This window comes from Phasianus colchicus, chromosome 14 (genome assembly GCF_987193195.1).
Source record: "Phasianus colchicus chromosome 14, bPhaCol1.hap1.1, whole genome shotgun sequence".
Taxonomy (NCBI): Eukaryota; Metazoa; Chordata; class Aves; order Galliformes; family Phasianidae; genus Phasianus; species Phasianus colchicus.
In genome coordinates this window covers 11,508,286-11,531,571 of record NC_143449.1, presented here as the reverse complement: position 1 = coordinate 11,531,571, position 23,286 = coordinate 11,508,286, and the positions used below count along the sequence as shown (strand labels likewise).

The 23,286-nt window shown below is 34.4% G+C and overlaps 1 protein-coding gene across 1 annotated transcript in view; it reads right to left on the bottom strand.

Moving 5' to 3' along the window:
- LOC116229677 (connector enhancer of kinase suppressor of ras 2-like) overlaps positions 1 to 23,286 on the bottom strand; it is a 147,791-nt gene that overhangs the window by 16,366 nt on the left and 108,139 nt on the right. The window contains exons 17-21 of the mRNA XM_090150579.1: positions 16,914 to 16,962; positions 14,168 to 14,216; positions 12,683 to 12,858; positions 11,779 to 11,852; positions 5,841 to 5,912 (exon numbers count right to left, since the gene is read on the bottom strand). Of these exons, the coding sequence (XP_090006705.1) occupies positions 5,841 to 5,912; positions 11,779 to 11,852; positions 12,683 to 12,858; positions 14,168 to 14,216; positions 16,914 to 16,962 (420 nt within the window). The remainder of the gene's footprint in view (positions 1 to 5,840; positions 5,913 to 11,778; positions 11,853 to 12,682; positions 12,859 to 14,167; positions 14,217 to 16,913; positions 16,963 to 23,286) is intronic.

The following is a 23,286-nucleotide window of genomic DNA, read 5'->3' as shown; positions in this document are numbered from 1 at the left end:
TCCAAGTCATCACAGGTTTGTATTTTAAAAGTTTCAGAGCAGGAATATATCTTTCTTCACTTTTGGAATTGCATTACACTACAGATTATTTGGCTAAAATTAAAAACAGAACTGAAGTTCAATTCAATGCAATCAAATTAACTTCTAGTTTATTAAAATACAGATCCTCTTGGACCATCTATTTCATACCTACAATTTATTTAGTGCAATTTGTATTTATTTTCAGGTTATAAACTTTGTATTATATCCTCTCAGATCAGTGAGATAATTGGATTCCAGAGTTCACCGTAAAATTATTTGCAATACAGAATTATATTTTTAAATCAATTTTGTATTTGGCATGCTGGCTTCTTTCCAACCAGTTTTTCTTAATGGACATCTGAAAAATCAATGCTTCCCTTTTAGATTCTTATTTTCACTGTTCACTAAGGCTGTACAAGTAATGCCCTCATTTAACAGAATAAAAGTTCATGTAATAGGTATGGCTAAAATTATTCCTTTTTTTTTTCAATACATAAAAGAAGCCCAAACAGAACTGATGTCTCACACTGACATATAGCACTGAACAGTTTTCTCAATGAGCTCATCTCTCCAAATATATCAGCTCTCCACAGCCTGCATTTCTACTATTTTATTTGTCACAGTTGCTGGAATTTGTTAAGTAAAATCATTCAAGGGATAAACAGTAAGTACTCTCTGATTTGATAATTTGACATGACTCTGTTGATCTTGATTCATGCACTGTCTTCTTAGATTTGTCAGGCTGGAAAAATATGAAAAAAAGCCCCAGACACTTTAAGAATTGACAAGTGAACCATAGCAATTTATGCCCTCTTTGTGTGTGCATCTACTTCATGCACTTAATGTGGATTTTCAAATTTTTTTTATATCTTCACTCTGTCAATTGAATGCACATCTAGGCCTTTGTGGTCAGAAGTCTGTTTTGTTTTGGTTCTTTTTTTTTTTTTGTCTTTAATTCCTGCTGGATGATGGACAATAAAATTCACTGCTTCTGTGGCAAATAAATAACCCTTGTGGCAATAAATAAAATAGCACCTTACTGTATATATATAATTGTGTAACACAGAAAATATGCACACAATAACTTTATGATAGACTACAATTTCAAATAAAAGCCTCAGGAAATCTACCAGAACCATCAGAGAAACTCACTCAACTGGATCATCTCTTGCCAAATTTCAAATACATTTCCAAACACATTTGTAGCATCTCTAACACTGCCTAGGCAAAGCAAAAGAAGTAGCTATTGCTGAGATGAACTTGGATTGCCATGCTGATACCTAAGGGAATCAGTGAAGTAAATAAAGGAATCAGATAAGAAGAAACTAAAATATTGTCTCCATTAGTGAAATGCAGCTACTAGATTTCACTCTAATGTAGTCTTGTCCCATAGATTTACCAGACTACTGCGGGTAATTCACCAGACTTTCTTGGTATCCATCTACAGGCAAGTACTAGTTGCTGCCTCCTTCTACCACTTCCTTTACTATGCCATTGCAGATGCTCCAGCATGTTCATGTGCATTCACCTTGTATGACCTGAAAAGATATGGATGAGGTTTTGGGGTTTGGAGGCAGGAGGCAGAATATTGTTAAGGAATGGGATGATTTATTTCTGAAATCTTATTTCCACATACTCTTAGATAAATCAGATCAAACAGGCCAAATAACACTGCTAAAGGCCTGATTTATATAGTTATATCCACCACTTCTTCCTGTTATTAAAAATTCCAGTTTTTGCAGTGTTGGCTTAGTATTTCCAGTGTGATATCATAATATGTGACTATAATGCATGTTCGTTTATCACTGGGAGGTACAGCACTGTTCTCAAAAACACTGCTCTATGAAATGCAGATGAACTGTTTGGCTCTCAGAACAGCTATATCGATTCGCAGTTGTATAATTTCTAGCAGAATTTGATTAAGTCAATTTTGTAATTTCAGACAATGCAAATCCTAGCTCCTGTGCATTAGGGATAAATTCACACCTGAATGCTAATTTGGATTGTTTATTGGGTAACTGCAATTTTGTTTTGCAAACTCCTATAAACTCTAATGTACTGCTAGAAACCAGTGGTTCTCAATCTGTGTCAAGGGAAAAATGGTAGTTCACAAGTCTATGGAAAGTAGTCCATAAATCATAGAAGAAAGACTTCAGTGGCTTCCGCTCCCCCTTCCCCTCTCCCCCCCCCAAAACGGGAGACTTTGAAGACATACAGCTCTGTGCTGGCACTTTCTAGTGCAGCATTTTCCTCAGACTGAGTGCTGCATCTGTACTACTGCAATGTTCACTCTCACATATCTAATGGTTTCATCCAACCACTGGGGCCTGCAACTTCTGATCAGAAGTATTTTTTTACTTGTGCTGCAACTTACGAGTTGTTATGTGAGCACAATAATTTAGATGTTTGAAGTAGTCTTAGGAGTGACTGCATTTTTCCTGAATTTGAAACAAGTCTGTAGGAAGATACAAAGAAAAGAGGGAAAAATCTGCTGTCCTGTTAATTTACAACAATTGGTGGGCACCACTTCAGGGATTTCAACCTGTGAAGTTCTTTCATATTCCCCACAGTTTCACTGGGCAATAGCTCTTTAATAACTTACACAGATTGTTTTCTTGAAGAACTTATAAATAAGGACAGACAGATCTGACATGGATAGCCTTCCATTCACTTGTTCATAAGGGGTAGTGTCCAACAGGGGTGCATGTCAGAATTCTTTAGTTGCCAAGATCTTTTCTTAGGTGTTAGCTTATTCATAAGGAAAGATTAAAAGTAAATTAAGACCTTTAATACATATACAAATACTGGTCTACCATCTGAGCTGGCAAAGAACTGACAATGACACTAACATGCCTCAAATTTATGGAAGACAGCTGAATGAACTTTAATGATAAAGATGGTTTAGAGAAAGCTTGGAGTAACTCACTTATTATACATCATATGTAAATACAGAAGATATTCGCTTATATTCAATAGCAATTTAATTCAGAATATATCAACCTTTAAGCAGTTTCTTTTTAAGAGAAATAATGTTTTACAGACTTTCAGATCTTGGAAAATACTGGAAGTGATTCCTCCAAAATCAATTTATCATCATTTTAGACTTAAGAAGATAGTGCATTTTTGAATGACAGCCAAAGATTTATGGCAATTATTAATATCATGAAGTTAACCCAGTTATTCAAAGCAAGTGTGGTCAAATGATTCAGCCTATAACAGGAGGATGGCTTTTTCTTTCTTTAACATTTGGAGTCTACAAGGAGACTGTAAATGAACTGCACGCTTCAATCACAAGAAAATTTTAAATAAAATAGACATTGTAAAACAACTGAAAATTAAATTCAATGCTAATTTCCTTAGGAGTATTAAATCTATAAATAGGTTATACACGGTCTGGGAACAGATGAAGCACTTCTGTGAAATAAGGCTTTAACAAGCTTGGAATACCTTGTGACCGTGGCAAGCAAAATTTGAGTTCATCAATTTCATTATTAATTCATTTCTAAGAACACAGCTATGCTCATGTAGACCTGACAAAACAGCATGAGCATTAATTTTGCAAAGCAAAATCTGTCTGCAACATGCTACACAGCAGGCAAAAATTCTGCTGCAAAAGAACAACACTATCTGCTACGCACAAATCAATTACTACCCATCAGTGGATAGTACTTTCAAAAGCCATGCAGTATTAAAGGCAGATTCCAATATTCTGCAGATTAAAAAAAAATCCAATCTAGAAAACAGTGAATCTTGAATAAGAAATTGAATATAAATAGCTGTTAAAAAAAAGCTGTCAGTAAATGAAGCTGAAAAAAAGGCTACACATTCTCCATATCATGAATGAAGAAATACTACTTTCCTCTTCTACATATGAAGACTCTTTTACTTTTCAGTGTAAATGTGGAAAATCCAGTTAAATTTTGTGGTGACAGCAGAATTCTGAGATACCACATAAACTATTTGCCATATTACCTTAGACTACACGGTTAGCAGTTTGGTGGAAAGATAACAGGTTTTTAGGTGCTTTTTTTTTTTTTTTTCTATGAATCTTGCTTACTCCATTCAAATTTCAGACATGATGTCTGGGACAAGGAATTCCAGGAAGGATATAAAGGCTGCAGGGGATGCCCAGAGATTTTACAGAGGAAGCATTGCAATCCATCATTTTGGGTTGCTGAGTGAATTACAATTACCCAACTGGAATAACACTTCTGGTGGAAAAATACTGCCAAAAAAATTTTCAAGGGGAAACTTCACCCTTCTTTGTCTTCTCTCATGGAAAACAGATTCTAAAAGTTAGGGAAAAAAAAGGCTCTAGTTAATTCCAAACTATTGTGGCAGTATGATATGATAACAGACCCTGGCACCTTACCAACTGTTATGCTCCACAGAGGCTGTAAACTGTCATAAAGACAGCTGTGTTGTCTCCTAGTATAGGAAAATCAATGGATATTTTATTGAATGTACATCAAGATTTCCTGGTTTTCCTTAAGTCAGAAAATTTTATGGTATAATAGGGAGAGCTGAGCAATGGCAGTTAAACAAATCATATCTATCAAAGTAGCTAAAATTAAGGAAGAAACCATGCATATTTAAAAGTAGCAGAAGATTCCTCACTTCAATTTTGTACAATACAGATCTCAGCCAGATTACATAACCACATGATGAAACACTGCTAACAATGAAAACAAATATTTTGCAGCAGATTTACATCCAAGTATTATATCTGGCTACAGTGAGATACTCCTGAGAACTGAACCTCCTCTTCCTCCTCATCATCATTAGTGAATGATGAACAGGCCTGAACTGTTTCAATACATCTAATCTTGTGTGTCAATACAGTTTAAAAATTATCTCTCAATGTTATTGTTCCACAGAAAAAAATCCACCTGTATCCTGAAGGTAGTTCAGTCTAAGTCTTCGAACAGAGAGAAAACTAACAGAATCCCAAAGTTTCAGCAGTCTGTGCCATGAAAGATTTAAGACTTTGAAGTATGGCAGAGTTTTCCCATGTGTCCTTGCTTTTTACTCTGGCTGTGAATAAACAAATTCCTGAAGCAGCAGGGGGAGGTAGAACATTTGACTCTGTCTTTGATCCTCACAGGTACTTCTCCACCTTTATCTAGCCTCTGCCTTCATCACTGAGTCACAGGATAGAAGCACAAGGTAATTTAGGTTGGAAGACATCTCAGGAGGTCATCTGTTCCCACAGCCTACCCGCTGCAGAGCCAACTTTAATTTTGGATCAGGTTGTCCAGGGCCTTGAATGCCCTCCCTGCGCAACCAAGGACATTTGACAATATACAGCAACACTACCAATACAACTTTGTTAGCTTTGTTGAGAGAGTGATACAGTGGATCAAATTAAATTTCCTTTTTCTTTTTTCTTTACTTCTTTTCTTTTTTCCATGATGCAAGTTACTCTCAGTAGAGGCTTTGATAGGTATGCATTGTTTTTACGTACAAGAAACTGTTAGAGCATAATATCTATAAGGATATTTTCAGTGTTTAACAAGAAAAAAAACAACGAAGTGTCACAAACAACTCAAAAATTTTAATAAACAGAGATGAGACCCATACGATTAACTTTTCTAACACCTTTACAGAATTGTGTTATGTGGCATGACAAAAAATTGCAGCCAACAAAATAAGCCACACAATGTAAAGCTGTACATACTAAAACCAGTGGAGGACCAGAATGGACTATATGGAGAACACTATCGATCAGCATTACATCATGTTCCAGGAGCACATTTCTATGTGAGATTAAGTATTATTTTCAATTATTGGTGCGTCAAGAAAAAGAATATATTACTTACCTATTCATTTCTTCAAGGCAGTCTGTTGCAAAGTAGAAACTCTTTATTTTGGGGTGACATGCTTTGAAGGCACTAGAAAACAAACACAAAGAAGAAAAAATATCTTTTCTTTCAAGGATGTTGTCTACAGACAACATAAGACTGGTATGCACCATAATTATTCAGCATTTTACAAGCTTAATAGGCCTTTTGAATGCTCAAGTCTGAGTCTTTTGCTGAATACAACTTACAGACAGATTCATACTGATCTGCTTACGTCTACATTTCAGAATTTACATCTATGAGTTTCAGAAACACCTGAACTACTTAGAAATGTAAATCCATTCAATAACTGCTGATGTTATAAATTAAAAACTTATTAGATGAACCTGAAAACCTTACCAAGTAAATTTAAGTACTTATTGGTTGTGTTTCAAAGGTCAACTAATCTAAAGGACTATGAGTTTGATGCCACCATATTTTCTCACATATGGCTGTGAGTTTTGTTCTACTCAAAGAAATACTAAGGACAGACAATTTTTGTATTAATTAAATAATATAATAATTTAAAGGAGTATTGCTATCAAGGAAGCCACAGGCTCACACCATTAAATACTATCATTTTGATTAGTTGGCAAATGAATAGAATAGAATAACAACTATCATACATAGAATTTAGGTTAAAATACTGACTTTTGTATTGTAATCATTAGATGTAAGAATTAGATTAGAAATCATTACACATGTCATTATAAAAAAAACTGATTATGCATGTTTCCCACTATTAATAGCTTAAATGCAAATGAGTGTTTTATTAATGACTATGATTAATTCCAATTTTCAGAGATTGAAAGCTGAAGAAACTTGATTTGAGCACACCTATTTTCTTATATATACTGGTAATACAGATGCATACAGTAAGAGGCTTTCCTAACAAACGTTCTGCAAAAGAATGAGGTAGCAGATTTGTATTTCTCTGTAGTTTCCTTTTTAATGAGTTTACATGTATATTAGAAGGATAAGTTTACCTTTGCACAGAGGGTCATCATAAGACATTCTGAATCCACAAAAAGATGTAAGAAATATTCAAGCATTGTTTTGACATATGAATTGACAATTTCAGTGAAGATCCTAATCTCTACTTCTGCTGATTTAAAGCATGTCACAAGTCACAAGACCCTTATAAAAATGTGACATTCTAATGAAAAGATCAAAATTTTAATTAATTAAAGATCAATACTAATTAATATCAGTTGACAAAAAATAAGCAAGCAAAAAGGCAGCGTATTTACTGGCATTTACTGTAAATACCAACACCAGAAATTTCAAATAACAGGCAGCTTGTACATTGCAAATGAAAAGAGAGAATGCATGGGAAATCCATAAATAGGAAGGAAACTTTACTGATGCCCACTAGATGGCATACAATTGTTAATTATATATACTGAAATTTAAGATTTTAATGCAAGTGCTTTTGACCTAAGCATATGTTATTTATGGGTATATTCTTTTCCCTGATGTCAGTACTCTTTGCAGTTATTTGGAACACTGCAACATCTTGACCTTCTAGTCTTCCATTTGCCCAACCATTTGCCCAACCTTGAGATTTAAGCATTGACTTGAATTGGAGGGGATTATGTGGTGGATCTAGAGATTCTAATCCTCTTGATTAATCCTGTTAGAATATCACATGATGGAGTTTCTGCTTGTAAACAGGATTATTTTTCTAGACAGGAAATTTACATACATAAAAGCATTAGAATGTCAGTATTAGAGTCTTAAAGTCAACCTGTTAATAGTTAGAGGATTTCAGATAAACAAACCTTAAATTCATCTCCACTATGCTCATGTAATGTGATACAGTCTGTAATCGTAAATTTGAATACTATATTTTCACAGGAGCCCTTCCTCAATTAAGGTACGGAATGGACTTTTTTTTGCAAAAGTTCTCATGTTCTGCTTTACTACATAGATGTTCATTAATATCTTTTTTATGTATATATTCCTAAATTCACTTAAATGGTGAGCAAAATAAGCCGTAATTCTGTACTGTTATATATGCCATACTCTGAAGTAAACGGGTTTTTATTTTTATGAACTGGGGATCCCAGGCCTGTGGAAACTTAAGTGTTTTGCAGTTCTCTTTCTGAGCTGCAAAGGACAACAATACATCCATCTCCCAGAAGTGTCACAAAGACTCTTACTCGAGAAGCTTTAAGACACACTAACATTAAAAACTGGAAATAAGTTTCCAGATAAATGACTCTATGCATGTGGATAAAACAAATAATGTAGAAGAATGATATCTGTATTTTTACCTTTGGCTTCTTCTGGAGCACCACACAGTGAATGCTGTTTGGTCTGCTATCTACCAAGATTGTCAGGCCTGTTTCAGAAGAGCTGTTCCCCACCCAGTAAGCTCCCAGCAGGGGCCTGCTCTTTCAGAGTGCAGAACTTTGCAATCTCCTTGATGGATTTCGTAAGGCCTTTGTCAACCCATTTACCCGGACTGTGTAGATTCACCCAAATGACAGCCCTGCTCTTGAGTGCATCAATTCTTCTCCCCTCTTTGCTGTCATCTAATGTGGGCCAGAGGTGTATTTCAGTTTTCAGGAATACTGCTCTGAGAACAACATCCTACATCTTTAGATCATCCTACATCCTTATAGTTTAAAATATAAGTGGCTCACAGACGAGAAGCAAGGTGTGTTTATGGCTATTTCTGTGCTTCTGAGTTAAAAGTGGATGGCTACACTTGAAGAAGAGGAAACGCTTTAGCTACACGTGGATTTGGACAGTAGGTGAAGGGCTGTAGCCTTAACCCTAGTTGTAGTTGAGTTCCATTGCCCTCGCCACCCCCTCCCTAAATTGCAGTGAGTCCCTTCCTCGCTGCCACAAATCCCCGTGCTATTTCAGGCACTGTAGCACATAATAGATTTTGCAAAATTATCAGAAAACAAAAATAAAAATTACTGACTCTGTATCAGCTTTTAAGATAATCTAATGTCTACATTTATTTTATATAGAATTCTGGCTGCATTGTTTCAACTTGAATTGACAACCTAAATCGTCACTTTTTAAATTTTTGGAAGTTCAGTCAATACATTAACCATTATATCCTTATTTCCATTAATCTTGTGGAACAGTATCACCACAGGACATTATAATTATAAGTATATTTGAAAAGAATGTGATATTCATGTTATGACACATAAAAACTTAAGTAACTAAAATTTCTAATACAATATGATCATTCTACATCATGAAGATGTAGGCTTTGCCCAAAAGCAATGGAAAGTTTATCAGCGTGAAAACAAGAAAGCACCTCTAGCAGGGGCAAGGTCATTCTACATCCAAATATAGCCTGGGGAGCTAAACCAATCTGAGATAATGCCATGATTCATATAATAATCAGAGTACCTTCATTAAATGCATTAGTGAGGCAAATCATCAAACCATACCAGATAATGCATTCAATGACTATATATTTTAGTCAAAGCTTTCTTAACACTATTGCATTCAATGTACACTATGGACATCAGTAACAGTCACATTGTAACACAGCATTTCCCATCTGATAGAACGCTGGATAAGACAATCTAAAATCTAAAAATAAAGGACATTATTCTAGAAAGATTTCAAATTCTTTTGTTCAAAAGGGTAACTCTTCTTCTTTGAACATCTCACAATACTGGCTCTGAAAATAAGACAGATTTGAGGAGAAATCCAAACTGAGTACCATAAAGATTTTTTGAGAGAACTGAAAGAACCTAATATGAATTTTGCTGGGCTTCATTTATGTACTAAGAAACGAAGTGCTCTTTCAGAAAGTTTTATCAATGTAAAAGTGTAAGAGCCTACCTAAAAAATAGGAAAGAATTATGTTTCTTCCCATCCTTTTTAACTGAGCTTTACTAATTTTTGAACTGTTAAAATGAACTCAATCATACAGAAGTAAGGACACAATCAGACTTACATTTCCATATTTCAAGCTTGCAGTGAAACAGGTCATATTACAACGCCTACTAAGAAATATTATTACATGACAAATATATTCTAAAGTGGAAAGAAGCAAGAACAGATCTACAAAATATTTCCCTAGCTCTCTTAAAAGGAGACAAGAAAATCCTAGCTGAAGTGTTTCACTGTAGTCCAGCAGAGACAAGAATAGTTTTTCTAGATGTATGTTCATTTAGAATGGGTCACCATCACCTCATTTGCAAAAGGAATGCAGAAGAATTAGGTTGCAGAACTCTGTCCCCAGGCTCACCAGAACCATTAGCTTCTCAGCAGAATCAGGCAATATCAATCATGCTCAGTCGTGTCCTCAGTAAGGCAACACCAAAGAGAATCGATAAATGCTTTATCAGTGCACTTATAGAGGCCATGAATTTAGAGCTGTAACACAAGCAGGTCCTGCCATTCACATATACTCAATATACTGAAATGTTAGTGAATATAACACCATATGTGCTTTCTTTTCAGTCTTTGGAAAAGCAGGTAAAAGGGTAGCAAGTGTAACATGTAGTTTTTATGACAGGGCAAATATGTAAATGATAGCCCAGGAAAAAATCAAAGAAAAATTCTGCTCAGTGAACAATGGGAATACTATTAACATCTTCATTATATTTTTACCCCTGGACCTACGTCTTTTTGAAAGTATTCAAAGCCTGGAGGTACTCAGCTTTCAGTAGTGTTCAAAGTTTTAGTTAATCAGACTTTTTCTGTGCATATACCCTACAGAAATAGCTCTGTAAGAAATGCTAAGATTAAAGCTCTGGAAGCTATTTCTAGCTGTGCACAATGACCTACTGTTAAATCTATGTTAATTCACTGAAATTTGTTAAGTGTTTTAACAAAAGGATATTTTTTTCCTGTATATTTGTTCAATATTAATAATAATATCTACTTGTTCCACAGAGGAATTTATAGTGTTCAGTTCATGTATAATTTCTTCAGTGATAGTCTCAGTTGAAAGAAGTATCATAAGTATAAACTGCACTGTCATCTTCTCAGACAGTAATAACACCTTCAGACAAGAACAAGCAATTGAAGAGATTCGATTTGCTAATCAGCAGCCTCTACTGCAGTTCACATCTTCTGTACTTTCTTGTGCGCATGTTCATAGTTGTAGGATGTATTCCTCAGACCAAAACCAAGTTTAGTCATCAGAAAAGCACGACAAAAAATCAAGATGCTTAGTGATAACTAGAATAGCTTTAGTAAGAGTATCTTCAAGCTATTCTCTGTAGCTCCTGAGGGTAGCAAGTTTTAAAAATCTATATGTTGCCTGCAAATATTCAGGAGATACTGGAGAGCTGCTAGTCTCAAAGCATTAGAATTATTAAACTTACTGTTTGAAAGCTATGAATTCTAATCCCAACACTGCCTGCAAACAGTGCCTGTTATTAATTATGTGGCAAAGTTTAACACATGCTGTTCACTGGGAACATAATGCAGTAGCAGAAACATACACAGCAGAAAAACTGAAACAGTGTTCATTTTGTATTTGGAACCTAAATATTTTAGCAGTTGAGAATAACTCAATATTGGATTTATAAATATATATTTATATATTCACCAGCCCTTGCTATGCTTTTTCTTAAGATATTTCCTATGGTAATTCTTGCACATTTGACTTTTATCCTGAAGACTCTACCGAACCTAAGTTTTACCTGTTGGCTAATGCATTCACTTTTTTTTCCCCTGTATTTATTTAACTAAAGTTGGAGCTTGGCTATCTGGAAAGCTGATGAAAGCATTATCCATTTTTTTGTAAGATGGCTCATAGAATTCACATTAAGTAACATCTTTTAAAATGAACAGAAACACTAAAGCTTAGGTGGGCTTATGATGTGTTGCTTACAGATTTCAAGGATTTCTGAGTTTTCACTACTATATATAATATACTTCCAAGAGCAATCCTTCAATTTAAAAGCATAGTTGACACATTACTTACTGTTTTTTTCTGCATTCAATTGCTCTGTCTATCCTGAACTCAGGCAAGCTAATGAATCCTTCTGCTTTTTCATCCTATCAAAAGAGAAGTGATAGTGAGGAAGAACACACAGCTGAAGAGAAACAAGCAGTAGCCATTTATGTCATATAGTAACAACAACCACCCAACCAACTGAAATACTGAACATATTTTCCCTAAGATGTTTTTATTAAACATTTAGTTTACTTGACTTTTATGAAATTTGTATGAAGTGAATCGACTGCTCCTTAAAGGAGCTGCAGTCATCCTAAATTCCCTTTATTGATGATTACACAAAACCTTTTAGTGCCAAATAAAGCACCTAGTATAGCACTCAGGATATTAACAGCCACAGAAAAAAAATCTCAGTTTTTTCTTCATATAGTCTACACATTGAAAATGTTTTGCGTTAAAGCCATGTTTGTACAAATGATCTGTCTTTCTGGTAATAACTGAGGAGGTTCCTACAGTGAGCTCACTGGTGTTTAAATGAAAAAGTAATAACTAGAAAGTACTTCTTGTCACTTTTTACTTCTCCTGCAGTAATTTGCCTGAAAAAGCAAGGAGATACAGTAACATCAGTCAGATTGTTGAAAAACACAAGCTGAATGTAAGCACTGTATTTGTCCAAACAAATACTAACTTGGAAGAATATTAACTACTGATATATTCATTACTTTAAGAGAACCATGAACCTCTGCTTTTTATTAAGCTTGGCCTTCCACTTTGAAGAATTCAAAAATAATTCCAATTGAAGTATTTCCAGTTCAAGTGAACCAGACATGGCAACTAAAGTGGCTATTCTCTAATATTTTTGACTTCACTCAAAAGAATGATAAAAATTAAGGTTTAATTTAGGCTTTCTCCAAACACAGAGTATACTTACATTCTGGTTTGTGTACCAGTACAAGGAAGAATCCTTCAAAATAAACCAGTACTTTTTCCATTTCTGTGTGAAGTAACCTTTGGCATCCTTTTTCTTCCACAGCCAGCCTTCACAATCTCCATGCCCCAAATCTTTGCAGGAAATTCGTCTTCTGCTTCCACTTGTCAGAGAGCTCCCTGAGAACACAACAGTAGTATGAGACATCTCTCTGAATGCTATTCTTCTCAATATGACCACATTACTAATTTTAAATGATGAATCAATTTAAATGCCCTACAATTTTGGTTTCTGCATGAATACAAAACAAAAAAATAACCTTTTTAAGTAATGGCTTATTTAATCTCTAGAAGATCTGTTTCTCTTAGGACTGATTAGGATGGTCATCATCATTTCTAAGCAAAAAACATACTTGATTTAGTCTTGAACCTGAAACTCATTTAAATAAACATAATCTGTATGTGGTTGTAAACACTACTTTCTCCGTATCTTCTGTTACTACTGTTTGCACTAGGAGACCTGTCAAATTCTGGGAGATTTTTAGTTCATTTTTCATAGTTAGTATAATCTATAAGAAAGAAAAATCCATATTCATAAAAATGCACGTGTACATTTCTCCTGTACTGAATTTAATGGCACAATACTATTTTAACCCCATTGGATCGAGTTTGAATTAACAGTATCAAGAAAGGTATTGGGTTTTGTTTGTTAGTTATTTTGCTGTTGTCTTTCTTCTTTTTGTTGTTCTATTTCAACTTATTCTAATTAAAAGGCTTAAAAATTTAGTGCCTTTTGCAATTTTTCTTGCATTATCAAGAACAGTTTTCATAGTTATGGTATCATTTTTCCTTAAAAAGATCTTGTAGGAAATTTCATTTAAATCTTAGACATTTTTTTCTGTGAAAAATCAAGTCTGTGTTGCTATAATAAATATATTTAAGCTACAAATGTGAAGCAATTAAGAAGTTCAGATGACATCAAAAGATCATCCTTTGTTCTTCAACATTCCCCAATCAAGCTCTTAATATTTAACTCTTATTAGAATAATGTACTGTGCTGTGCCCAGTTTGAAGCATTAAAATTGGCTGGTAAAAATAAAGGAAAATTTTTTTAGGACACTAAAACATGACAGTAAAGATTTCACTGCCATATAAATTGAAATGAATTTATTATGCTGTAACTAATTTTCTTCAATTTATTGTTTTAACAGTCTCAAACGGGCTATGAATGGAAAAAAATCAGAGCAAGAGAAAATGCCAAAATATACAAAAACTACTTTTCCGCTACCTAACTCAGAGAAATTTTACCACTGAGTCTAGCAACATTATATCTATGCTACCTTAAAACATTTGTTTCTTTACTTTGGTATTTACTATCAAATTTAGAAATACTGAAATTAAGATGAACTTTGGCATTTGATCAACAGTGGTTATTATCAGTTAAGAACTCTCATTTTCTGCTTTCAGAATGTTAATCTGAAGAAGTTACCTTTTGACCATTTTCTGGATTTTACCCTGAGAGAAGCGTAATGGAATGACTGTAAGAAAGGAAAAAAAAAAAACAAAAAAAAAGACGATTATAAAAAATTAGTGCAGGTGATAGCACTAACATGAACTAGCTTTCACTACCATTCCATGGTTATCTTAGGATTAGTTATCATAGGATCTTATTTTTATTTCTTTTTATTACTAATATAAACATCAGAAAGAAAACAGTGGTAAGGCTACTAATTAAAATCTCATATTTTCTCTTATTCATTACACATCTTGCAATCAGATCATTAGGATTCTTTGGTCAAATGCATATGCAGTAACTTGAAAACTGAGGATATAAACTAGTGCATTACTACGCTCAAAAAGCAAATACTTGTGACAAAGTTCTTATAAGCAACTCTCAAACAACATGTTAAGAGTAAATATCGTAATATTAAAATTAAAATAACTGAGGATTATAACTAACAGTAATAAATTATTATTAAGAAATTAATATTTAGAATGAAGGATTTCAATTTAAGCACTGTAAGAAACAAACATCTGAAAACAGGACCCCAACTACCTGCAAGATACAGGCAAAGTTTAGTTTCAAATAAGAATAAAGGGGGAAGGAGTTGTTCTGCACACATCCATGCCTACTTTTAGCCTTCCTGTAACAACAGCCAGCTTACACTACTGAATGCCATGGACACTTCCTTATTTTTGAGAGAGTTGGCTTGGAGAACACCAGCTTGCATGTCTGACAGGTGACAAGCTCTGTAAGTGTACATGCATAGTATCACTCTAAGACAGCTGCAGATTTATCTATTTTTTTGAGAACTATAGAAGACAGGATTAATGCTTGTTCCTGTACTATAGGAAACATAGTTAAAAACAATCAGGAAATAGAAGAACAGACCTAAGTCCATGAGAAAGTATTAAAGATGCACAGCAAAACTGATTTTTTATTAATGCACTGTAAGCCCCAGCAGCAGAACCAGTCAGTCATATTGTCCCAACTGGGCTTCTGCAGTGACTGTGACTGAAACAACCTGTTTAGCCTTCCTCCCTCTGCATAGAAATGCATTAGCATAGAGCAGTTTTCTGTTCCTGCAAGAAAAATCATCAAAATTTTCCACAATTTAGGCTAAAAAAATACTTCAGTGAGGTAGAATTCTATAAATCTAATCATATCTGAAAATTCTAATCACAGAACTTCAAGAAAATGAACAGCTGGAAGATACCTGCTTTAGAATACGCACCAGAAAGTGGTATGTATCATTCAGTATAACAGTTTTAAAAATAAAGTTCAACTAAACAAGAACTGAAAATATTTGCTCTTCCAAAAATGTAAGTTACTTAATCTCACTGTGTGTTGTTCATGCATATGTGCAATGTATTAAAAGCAAGAAAAATAGAGAAAGTGAAAGACCTGCAATTGCTTGCAAACAAAAGTTCAACTAGTACTTGCATTCTTGCATTCAATAACTTGCATTCAATTCATATTTCGAGAGATAAAGAAACTAACTTATAATTAACTTTGTGGTAAACAGCATAAGAAAGCAGTCAGAACTTGCAACTTAGCGTGAGTCAAAGTTGCTACGGGAAAAAGGCTGATGACTGGAGAACATACTGTGGTTGTACGCATTTAACCTCCTGACTCAAAACCACAACGTGCAGCAGAATGTTAAAGAAAATGCATGTCCCTACTCCCACCTCAGTCAACAAGAAGCACGCCATGGAAAAATGGTGATAGAATTGAATCTCTGCTATATGAAGTTAAATCAGTGAGACCTCAGTACATTCACAGTGAAGCAGTAAGAATGCTGTTTAGGTGTCACAGAATCACCAAATGAAAAGTTAGGTTTCATTTTAAAAATGCCCTGGAGAACTAGATATTCAGTCACCTGTCAGCATGAAAGGAACTAAGTCATTAATGCAAGCCTGGTAGCACATACCTCTGCAATTTTGAGGAAAACTTTAACAAGTTCAGAACATAGCAACTGGTGCATTCATAGAACAAAAAACACAAATCAGGGAGCATGTAGTGCTGTTTTCCTCGTGTTACGTCTATTAGATTAGTTGTAGTACTGTGATCCCAAGGAACTGCAATGGGTTTAAGTGCTTTTCAAGGGAGGCAGCACACAAGGTAAGGATTGGCAGGTAGAGGAAAACTGCAGAATACTTAGTTATATGTCTTTTGCTATGGCCACTGATACTGAACATTGCTGTGTGAATCCTTAACATCACTGTGTGAATCCTTGGGAGGCAGAATGACATCTGTTAGCTTACAGCAGATTACAGCTTATCCACTTAGCAAAAGAAGTCTTGTCAGAGTGAAGGAAAGATATTCTATAACTGAAGGTTGCATTGTTTGTCTTTTTAATGAAATACTTGACAAAATAAAAAATGACTATGAAGTCTAGATATTTTCTGTTAAAGACCTTCAAAATCGGCACTATAAAACACTGAAAATCTAGATAATAAAAATCCTTGTCAGAGTATGTGTGCTATTCAAATATCTTAAGAGTTTTTAAAATTTTCTTTTCCTTTAGGACACCATTGGAAGATGTCCCTTTCCAAACTAGAGTTTACTACAGTTCTCCTCCCAAAACCAATACTTCCATTAGTAGATCTAATAAGGTTCCTATTAAACTTAATCAAAAGTACTGCACACACTTCAGCCAACTATGGTTGCAGTAGATACTACTCTGAATTTAGAAATTATCCTTAGGCTTATGTTTTCTTTTGAAAATCATTACCTTCCTCATGGATGTACTTCCTTGACGGTCAATGGCAGAACTAGCATATCTGGGAGAGAGAGGAAGAAAGATGTCAAATAACAACAGGAAGTAATATTCTGAATAATAACAAACACACAAATGCATTTCTAAATGCATTCCTATAGATATATTTACATTTTCCAAGTTATTTAAAATGCAGCACCTAAAATATGAGGCACATTATTTTCAGTGACTTTTGTTAATGTTATTCAAAAACATAAAGTTACTCTCAGTATTCTGACTTAAAAAGACAAATCATCTCAGAATGTCCATCTCAATAACTAACCAAACACACTTGAATTTCATCAGCCAAAACTCAAAAGCAAACAACACTGCACCTCCCTCTTTCTATTCTTAGAAGATATAAACCAGTTTCTTTGTTGCAGGGCTAACTCTTGTACATTTTGCACAGCAGCAAAATTTGCCACAGGTATAATGGACTCCTAGTGTTTATGCTAAACTAGAAATGAACAAGTATTTTTAAACAAATATCAACAAAAAGAAATGCAAACAAATAAATTAGAAACTATGTTTGAGAACTCATTCACATTTTAAAATGTAACATGATATGGATATTTACTTGAACATTTGAATGTGACATTTAGGAAACACTTGTATGCGTTCTATATATTGCAAATTTGGTTCCTTCCCATATCATAACAAAAAAAATTTGATTTATCTTTGGTTTGATAAATAAGTACCTTCCTTTGAGATTTTCTGGGTATTCTATATAACTTTAGCAATATGTAAGTAGATCTATAAACACTGAGACATTAATCAGTACATAACTGTTGTGCTAAATTTGACGTGTCTGTTAGATGCTTGCCAGGTATGGAAAGTCTGATCTTTTATGCAGTTCCTTCCCTGCCACCTTCTCTTTGATGCTTCAGAAGCACTCAAAAACAGGAAATTCATAAAAACCACAGCAATTTAGCAGTTAGCTCAAGAAAAATTCTCTAGATCATCAGAAAAGCATAGTATTTTTGCAGTAGTAATATCCTAACAGTATCTTCTTGGCTGGCAAATGTGGAATGCAACAGTTACACATGTTGTTGTAGGGAAGTCCAATAACCAATTTTCACAAGCCCAGAAGCAATCTTGATGAAAATAATAAAAACTGATTTTTAGCAAGAAAAAAAAAACAACACCACAAACAAGTGAACTTTCCCAAACTAAGCATGATGTGGGCTCCACTGGCTGCTACAGTTTAGTCATCATAGTTTTTAGCATCAGTATCCCTATATTAGAGATCTCTATATACAGCTTAATGCATGGAAAGGGTATTGCTGTGTGCAGTTTCAATTCTACATCCCTGGAGAAGGTCTGGGCAAACTGTTACTTTTCAGAGTATGAATAATGATGAGCATCTTGACACTGTGGCAGTCTACGTCAGGTTAGAAAGGGAAATGCCTGAAACTGCAGTGAAAAGATGGGATGCATAACATTAACATTAAAATGAGAAGTTAATAATTAAGAGTTTGAAGTTCTGAGCTGCCTGTAGATTACAAGGATTGAAAGAAACAACTGAAAAACAGAGATTTTAAACTTATAACATTTGGTAAAGGAATGGACAGAAGCCCAAACCGCTGCAAGGCAGATTTTGTCATTAATGCTCCATTTCTGTCTACCTACGAGAATGCCATAAATGCACTTCCATCCTGCTGGGCATCCCCCCTGCTTTCTGGTCTGTTACTTTCATCATGGTTTTGACCCATCTGGAAAGTGTCAGTTTCAATGCTCCCATTCTTTCTCTCAGCCAATACACAATATGAACAATACATCTGCCTTTTTATCTGAGAAGTCCTTAGTCAAGTTTTATTTGCTTCCATGCAAACGCTGTAACGCATCTCCTTGCAGTAATCATAGACTCTACTTACCAGCAACAATCTTGTAGTTATAGAAATTATCTGCAATCAGGTTTCTGAAAGCTCTTCAAAAGTTAACATATACTGAAAGGTCAGGAATACATATTCTAATGTACAATGAGTGTAAATCTTATTTGGAAACAATTTTGCAGTCTTGCAGGGTTCTTTTAGAAGGTTTTATATGCATTAAAACTCTTCACAAAATTAAATTATTCCTCAAATATTCAGATCCACAGATAACAGAAGAAATGCTGACCTTTTCTTCTCTTCAGACAAGTAAATTCGCTATATGGAACTGGTAGAACCGATTAATTTAGACATTAAGGAACACCGGTATGTCATCTACTTTTTTCTTTTTTCACTTTTTTCACTTCATCTGTACCATATTTGGTTGAGTTATTCCTCACCTTTCCTTTAAGGAAAACAGTTGTTACAGAAGTGAAAGAGAAAAGAATAAAGAGGGAGACAAAGCCAAATGGAATGATACAGTTATGACAGCCAGGCCCAATTCATAGTTCTCTTATGAATGCTTGTTTTCATGTCTGTGTTTAATACTGGTTTTGATATAAACCAGAAACTTGAAAAAGAAAAACCAATCTGTTATAATTAACTTATGCCAACATAGCAAAAGAACAAATTAAATACCAGGGCTGCTCTGAAATTAATGCCTCTCATTTTATTATATTGGTCCAGAACATTACAGGCTGATTTTGGTGGCATGGCAGTAGAGGCTGAACCTTCCCACCAATATCCCATTGCATTTTGTTGCCATGTGACAGATGGCAACAGAGGGGCAGTCTGACAGAGCAGATCTGACATGAATATGTCTGTGAAGCAAAGGGGTGGAATTGAATTCTCCATGCAGAAAGAATTATGTTCACAGACGTTCACTGACACTTGCTGAATGTCTCTGGAGACCAAACAGTGGATGTGAGCACAGTGAGGAGGTGGGTGGTGCTTCAACAGTGGCGACAGAGACAGTGGTCACCAGTGCAGCATGTAGGCTCTTGTTAATGACAAAAATGATAGCTACTGATGATGACTATGTTGGAAAATAGGGTTTTGTAGCTGAGAATTTGCTCTATCAGTAGTGCTGTTGTGGTCTTTGTATCTGTTGTGGTTTATATGGAAATAAATAGGAGGCATTTCTTCTGAAGCAACTTACATAAATTATTACAAGATATCTGTAAAATCAATAATTGCATAATGATATACAAAAAAGGCAATGTACAAGCAAATAACCTTTGAAAAAATTAAATGAAGTTTAATTTTGTTGTAAAACTCATTCTAAAATGATTATTCTCATGCATTTTTCTTCAAATGGATTTCTGAGATTTCTGTTTGATAGAAGTGTAAAAAATTAACAACTCAGAGTTTTTATATATTCTACCTAGCTGTGTCTCATACACTGGAATTTCTATGGATAAAAAGATTTTCTCCCTCCTACCCACACATTGTAAGCACACTGAAACAAGTATAAAAAGTTAAGAATTATAAAATAAAGGTAAAAAGCAATAAGCACAGGTCAAGGCTAAATCTATCTCCAGTCTCAGTATTACATGCATACTGACTCAGTATTCAATATCCACCATGCTGAACACAGAGTTAAATTAGAAAGCTAAGAACAAGCTAAGAAAAAAATGGGAATGTCTATGACACAGGTGGTAGCAAAACAGAGAATTTAAATGACTCGAGTAAGCATGGTGGCTTCCAACTCACATCTTAAAAGATATGTAAATGAAAGTGCAATCAATCACTAAGGTTTCTAATGAGGATTTCAAATGAAGAACAGTACTATATGATTAGAAAATAGTAATAATGGATTAGAATGGTAAAACCAGAAGTATGAGGGATAGCAGAAGTGCTATATTCCAGTCTTACGTATTTGATAAAAGCTGCAAGAATCTGAGTGTACCATTATACCTGAGGTATTTTTATTGAATGCTGAGAAGTGTCACCTACTGAGCACAGAATGTGGAAATATAACAGAATAGAGGTATAATTCTGCATTTTTGCTGTCAGAGCAGTTATAGCCTTTTAAGAGCATCGCTGGAATTATGAGTAGCCTGCATTTTCTATTCATCCAAAAAGTCCTTTTTAGTGAATACAAGTCACATGGTTCTTCATTTATTAAGCACCATTAAACAAGTGCAACTGTGAACAGCATCTCCACATTCCTCTCTTCCTTTCCAGGAACATGTTTTCATTTTTTACTATATAAAGATAGAAGCAATGGATCTTCAAATATCACACAAAACTCTAGAAAGGAAGTGTTTTAGCTCATAGCATTCATAGAACATCTACCTTGAGAGTCACTAAATCCATCATTATGTGAGTTACAACTATCAGAACAAATTGGTATATCTTATTAGATTCCTATCATTTTGGTTTCTCCACAGTTGATAGGATAATAAATATTAAAATGATGACAATGAATATAGTCAAGAAAAAAAGAATAATTTTTTTGAAGTTTACTTACCATTCACTTAGTCTTCGGTATCTGGAATAGTTACAATCTATACTGTTGACTTTCTTAAACCCCTGATTAAGGGGGTTCTGGCAGTAATGGATAGAATTATAAACTAGAAGCAATATAAAATGATTCTAGTTATAACAAACTGCTAATATATGTTTTCCATTGTTCTGAAAATCATTTTATATAGTACTCATTTCTTTAATTTGTATTTATTATTTAACTACACAAAGCAATCTAATCTTATATTCTGACTATCCAAATCTATAAAAATTTCCTAACCAGTAAAAGATTTCAGTATGTTAAAAAAAAAAAAAAAAAAAAAAAAAAAAAACGACCATTTACCAGGGCTCACTTCTGAAACAGAAAAAAAATGGATATGAACTGTTAAGTAGTGCATTTTACTACTGCTGTGATTGAATATCCTTTGATCATTCTGACTGGGGACCTGTCTGGAATGTCCCTATTGATGCACAGTCAACACACAGACTATGTTGACAGCTTCTGTTGCTAATGGCTCTACAAGATGGCTCCTCTTTCAAAAGATTACATAAATATAGGATCTCAAGTTTGCTGAACAGAAGAGTCAAGAGAGAATTTTGAAGTTAAATATTATGTGAACATAATCCCTGCTATCACATGGATATCTAGAACTATATGGGTGTTTAAAACGCAGTGCTTGAGTAACACCTTCACTGATCCAGAGCTAAGAGCAACTAGAAAATGGCATATCTGTCACCCTATTCTTTTTCACTTAGTGTATACTTGGGAAATAAAATTGTAAATGTAAGCAACATGCAAAAGTCTCTTCAACTTTCATCTCACATTCCAAATTGCTTCAAGTACATCCTGGTTGCAGCTCAGGATTAAAGCCAACAAAAATAACTTCAGGAAAATGAAAGGTCATTGAATATTCTTTTTTTTTTTTTTCTTTTCTTTTTTCCAAGTCCACTTTTTTTCTTTTATTTTTCCTTATGGCATTTATGTGGTATACAATTTTGGTTTTTTCAAAAAATATATATTTTTAAAACTACATCTGTTCCTTTCAGTAACAACAAATATGGCCTTATACCATTCAAAACTCCTCAGAGATTTAACACGATTCAGAAAAAAAATACTTTTCTATTTAAAATGTCATTCTGACAATGCTTCAAAATTCTCAGCTGCAACACTGAGCAGTTATACTGCCTGGGGGACCTGATTTCTGCCCTAATGCATCTATCACTGATGCATTATTTATTCTAAAGTACCAAGCACATTCTTTTAAAATAGATTAGTTAAATTCCTCACCACTTAACTGCACAAATTTAAAAGCAGTGCATAAGAAAATACATTTGTGCAGAAATGTACTGTACCTTATGTGTCATTTCCTTATTGTAGGTTCAGAACACTCATGTAGCAACCTGGATCTACTTATGTGGTCACAGAAACCTGTCTTTGACTGCTTTGCATGAACTCATGATTTCTAGTTAACTTATTAAAATCTCCATATCTTAATGCATTCCATTAATGCCACAATGAGAAAATGCTCACTGAAAATTAATTACTGAGTATTTTGCAGTGAGACTTGAAATCTCTTCTCAGTTCTACAACTAGCTCAGACACTGGTCCAAAATGATGCTACAGGCTATTACTTGATGTGTTAGGCATCAGTTAGCTATCTCAGATGCTGGACTGCAGTACAGGAGCATCTGTACATGCAAGTTGACAAAACAACATCCAGACTAAAACTTGTCTCTTTTTATCTCTCCAGGATTAACAAATAAATCATTTCTGAAGTATGCCAAAGCCACTGAGGATATGATAGAAACAATTTTGAAGTATTAATATTTAAAAATACAAAACACTTTATGAAAAAGAACCTGAGCCATATTTCCAAGTATAAACAAATTGCAAGTAGTCATAAAGCAGTAGTGTTAAAAACTGGTTATTCAACTAGCTGCTGGGCAATGCATGAATGATACGATCCTTTTTTGCCTTCTCTTTCCCTTGCAGGCCTGCATGGTTAGAAGGT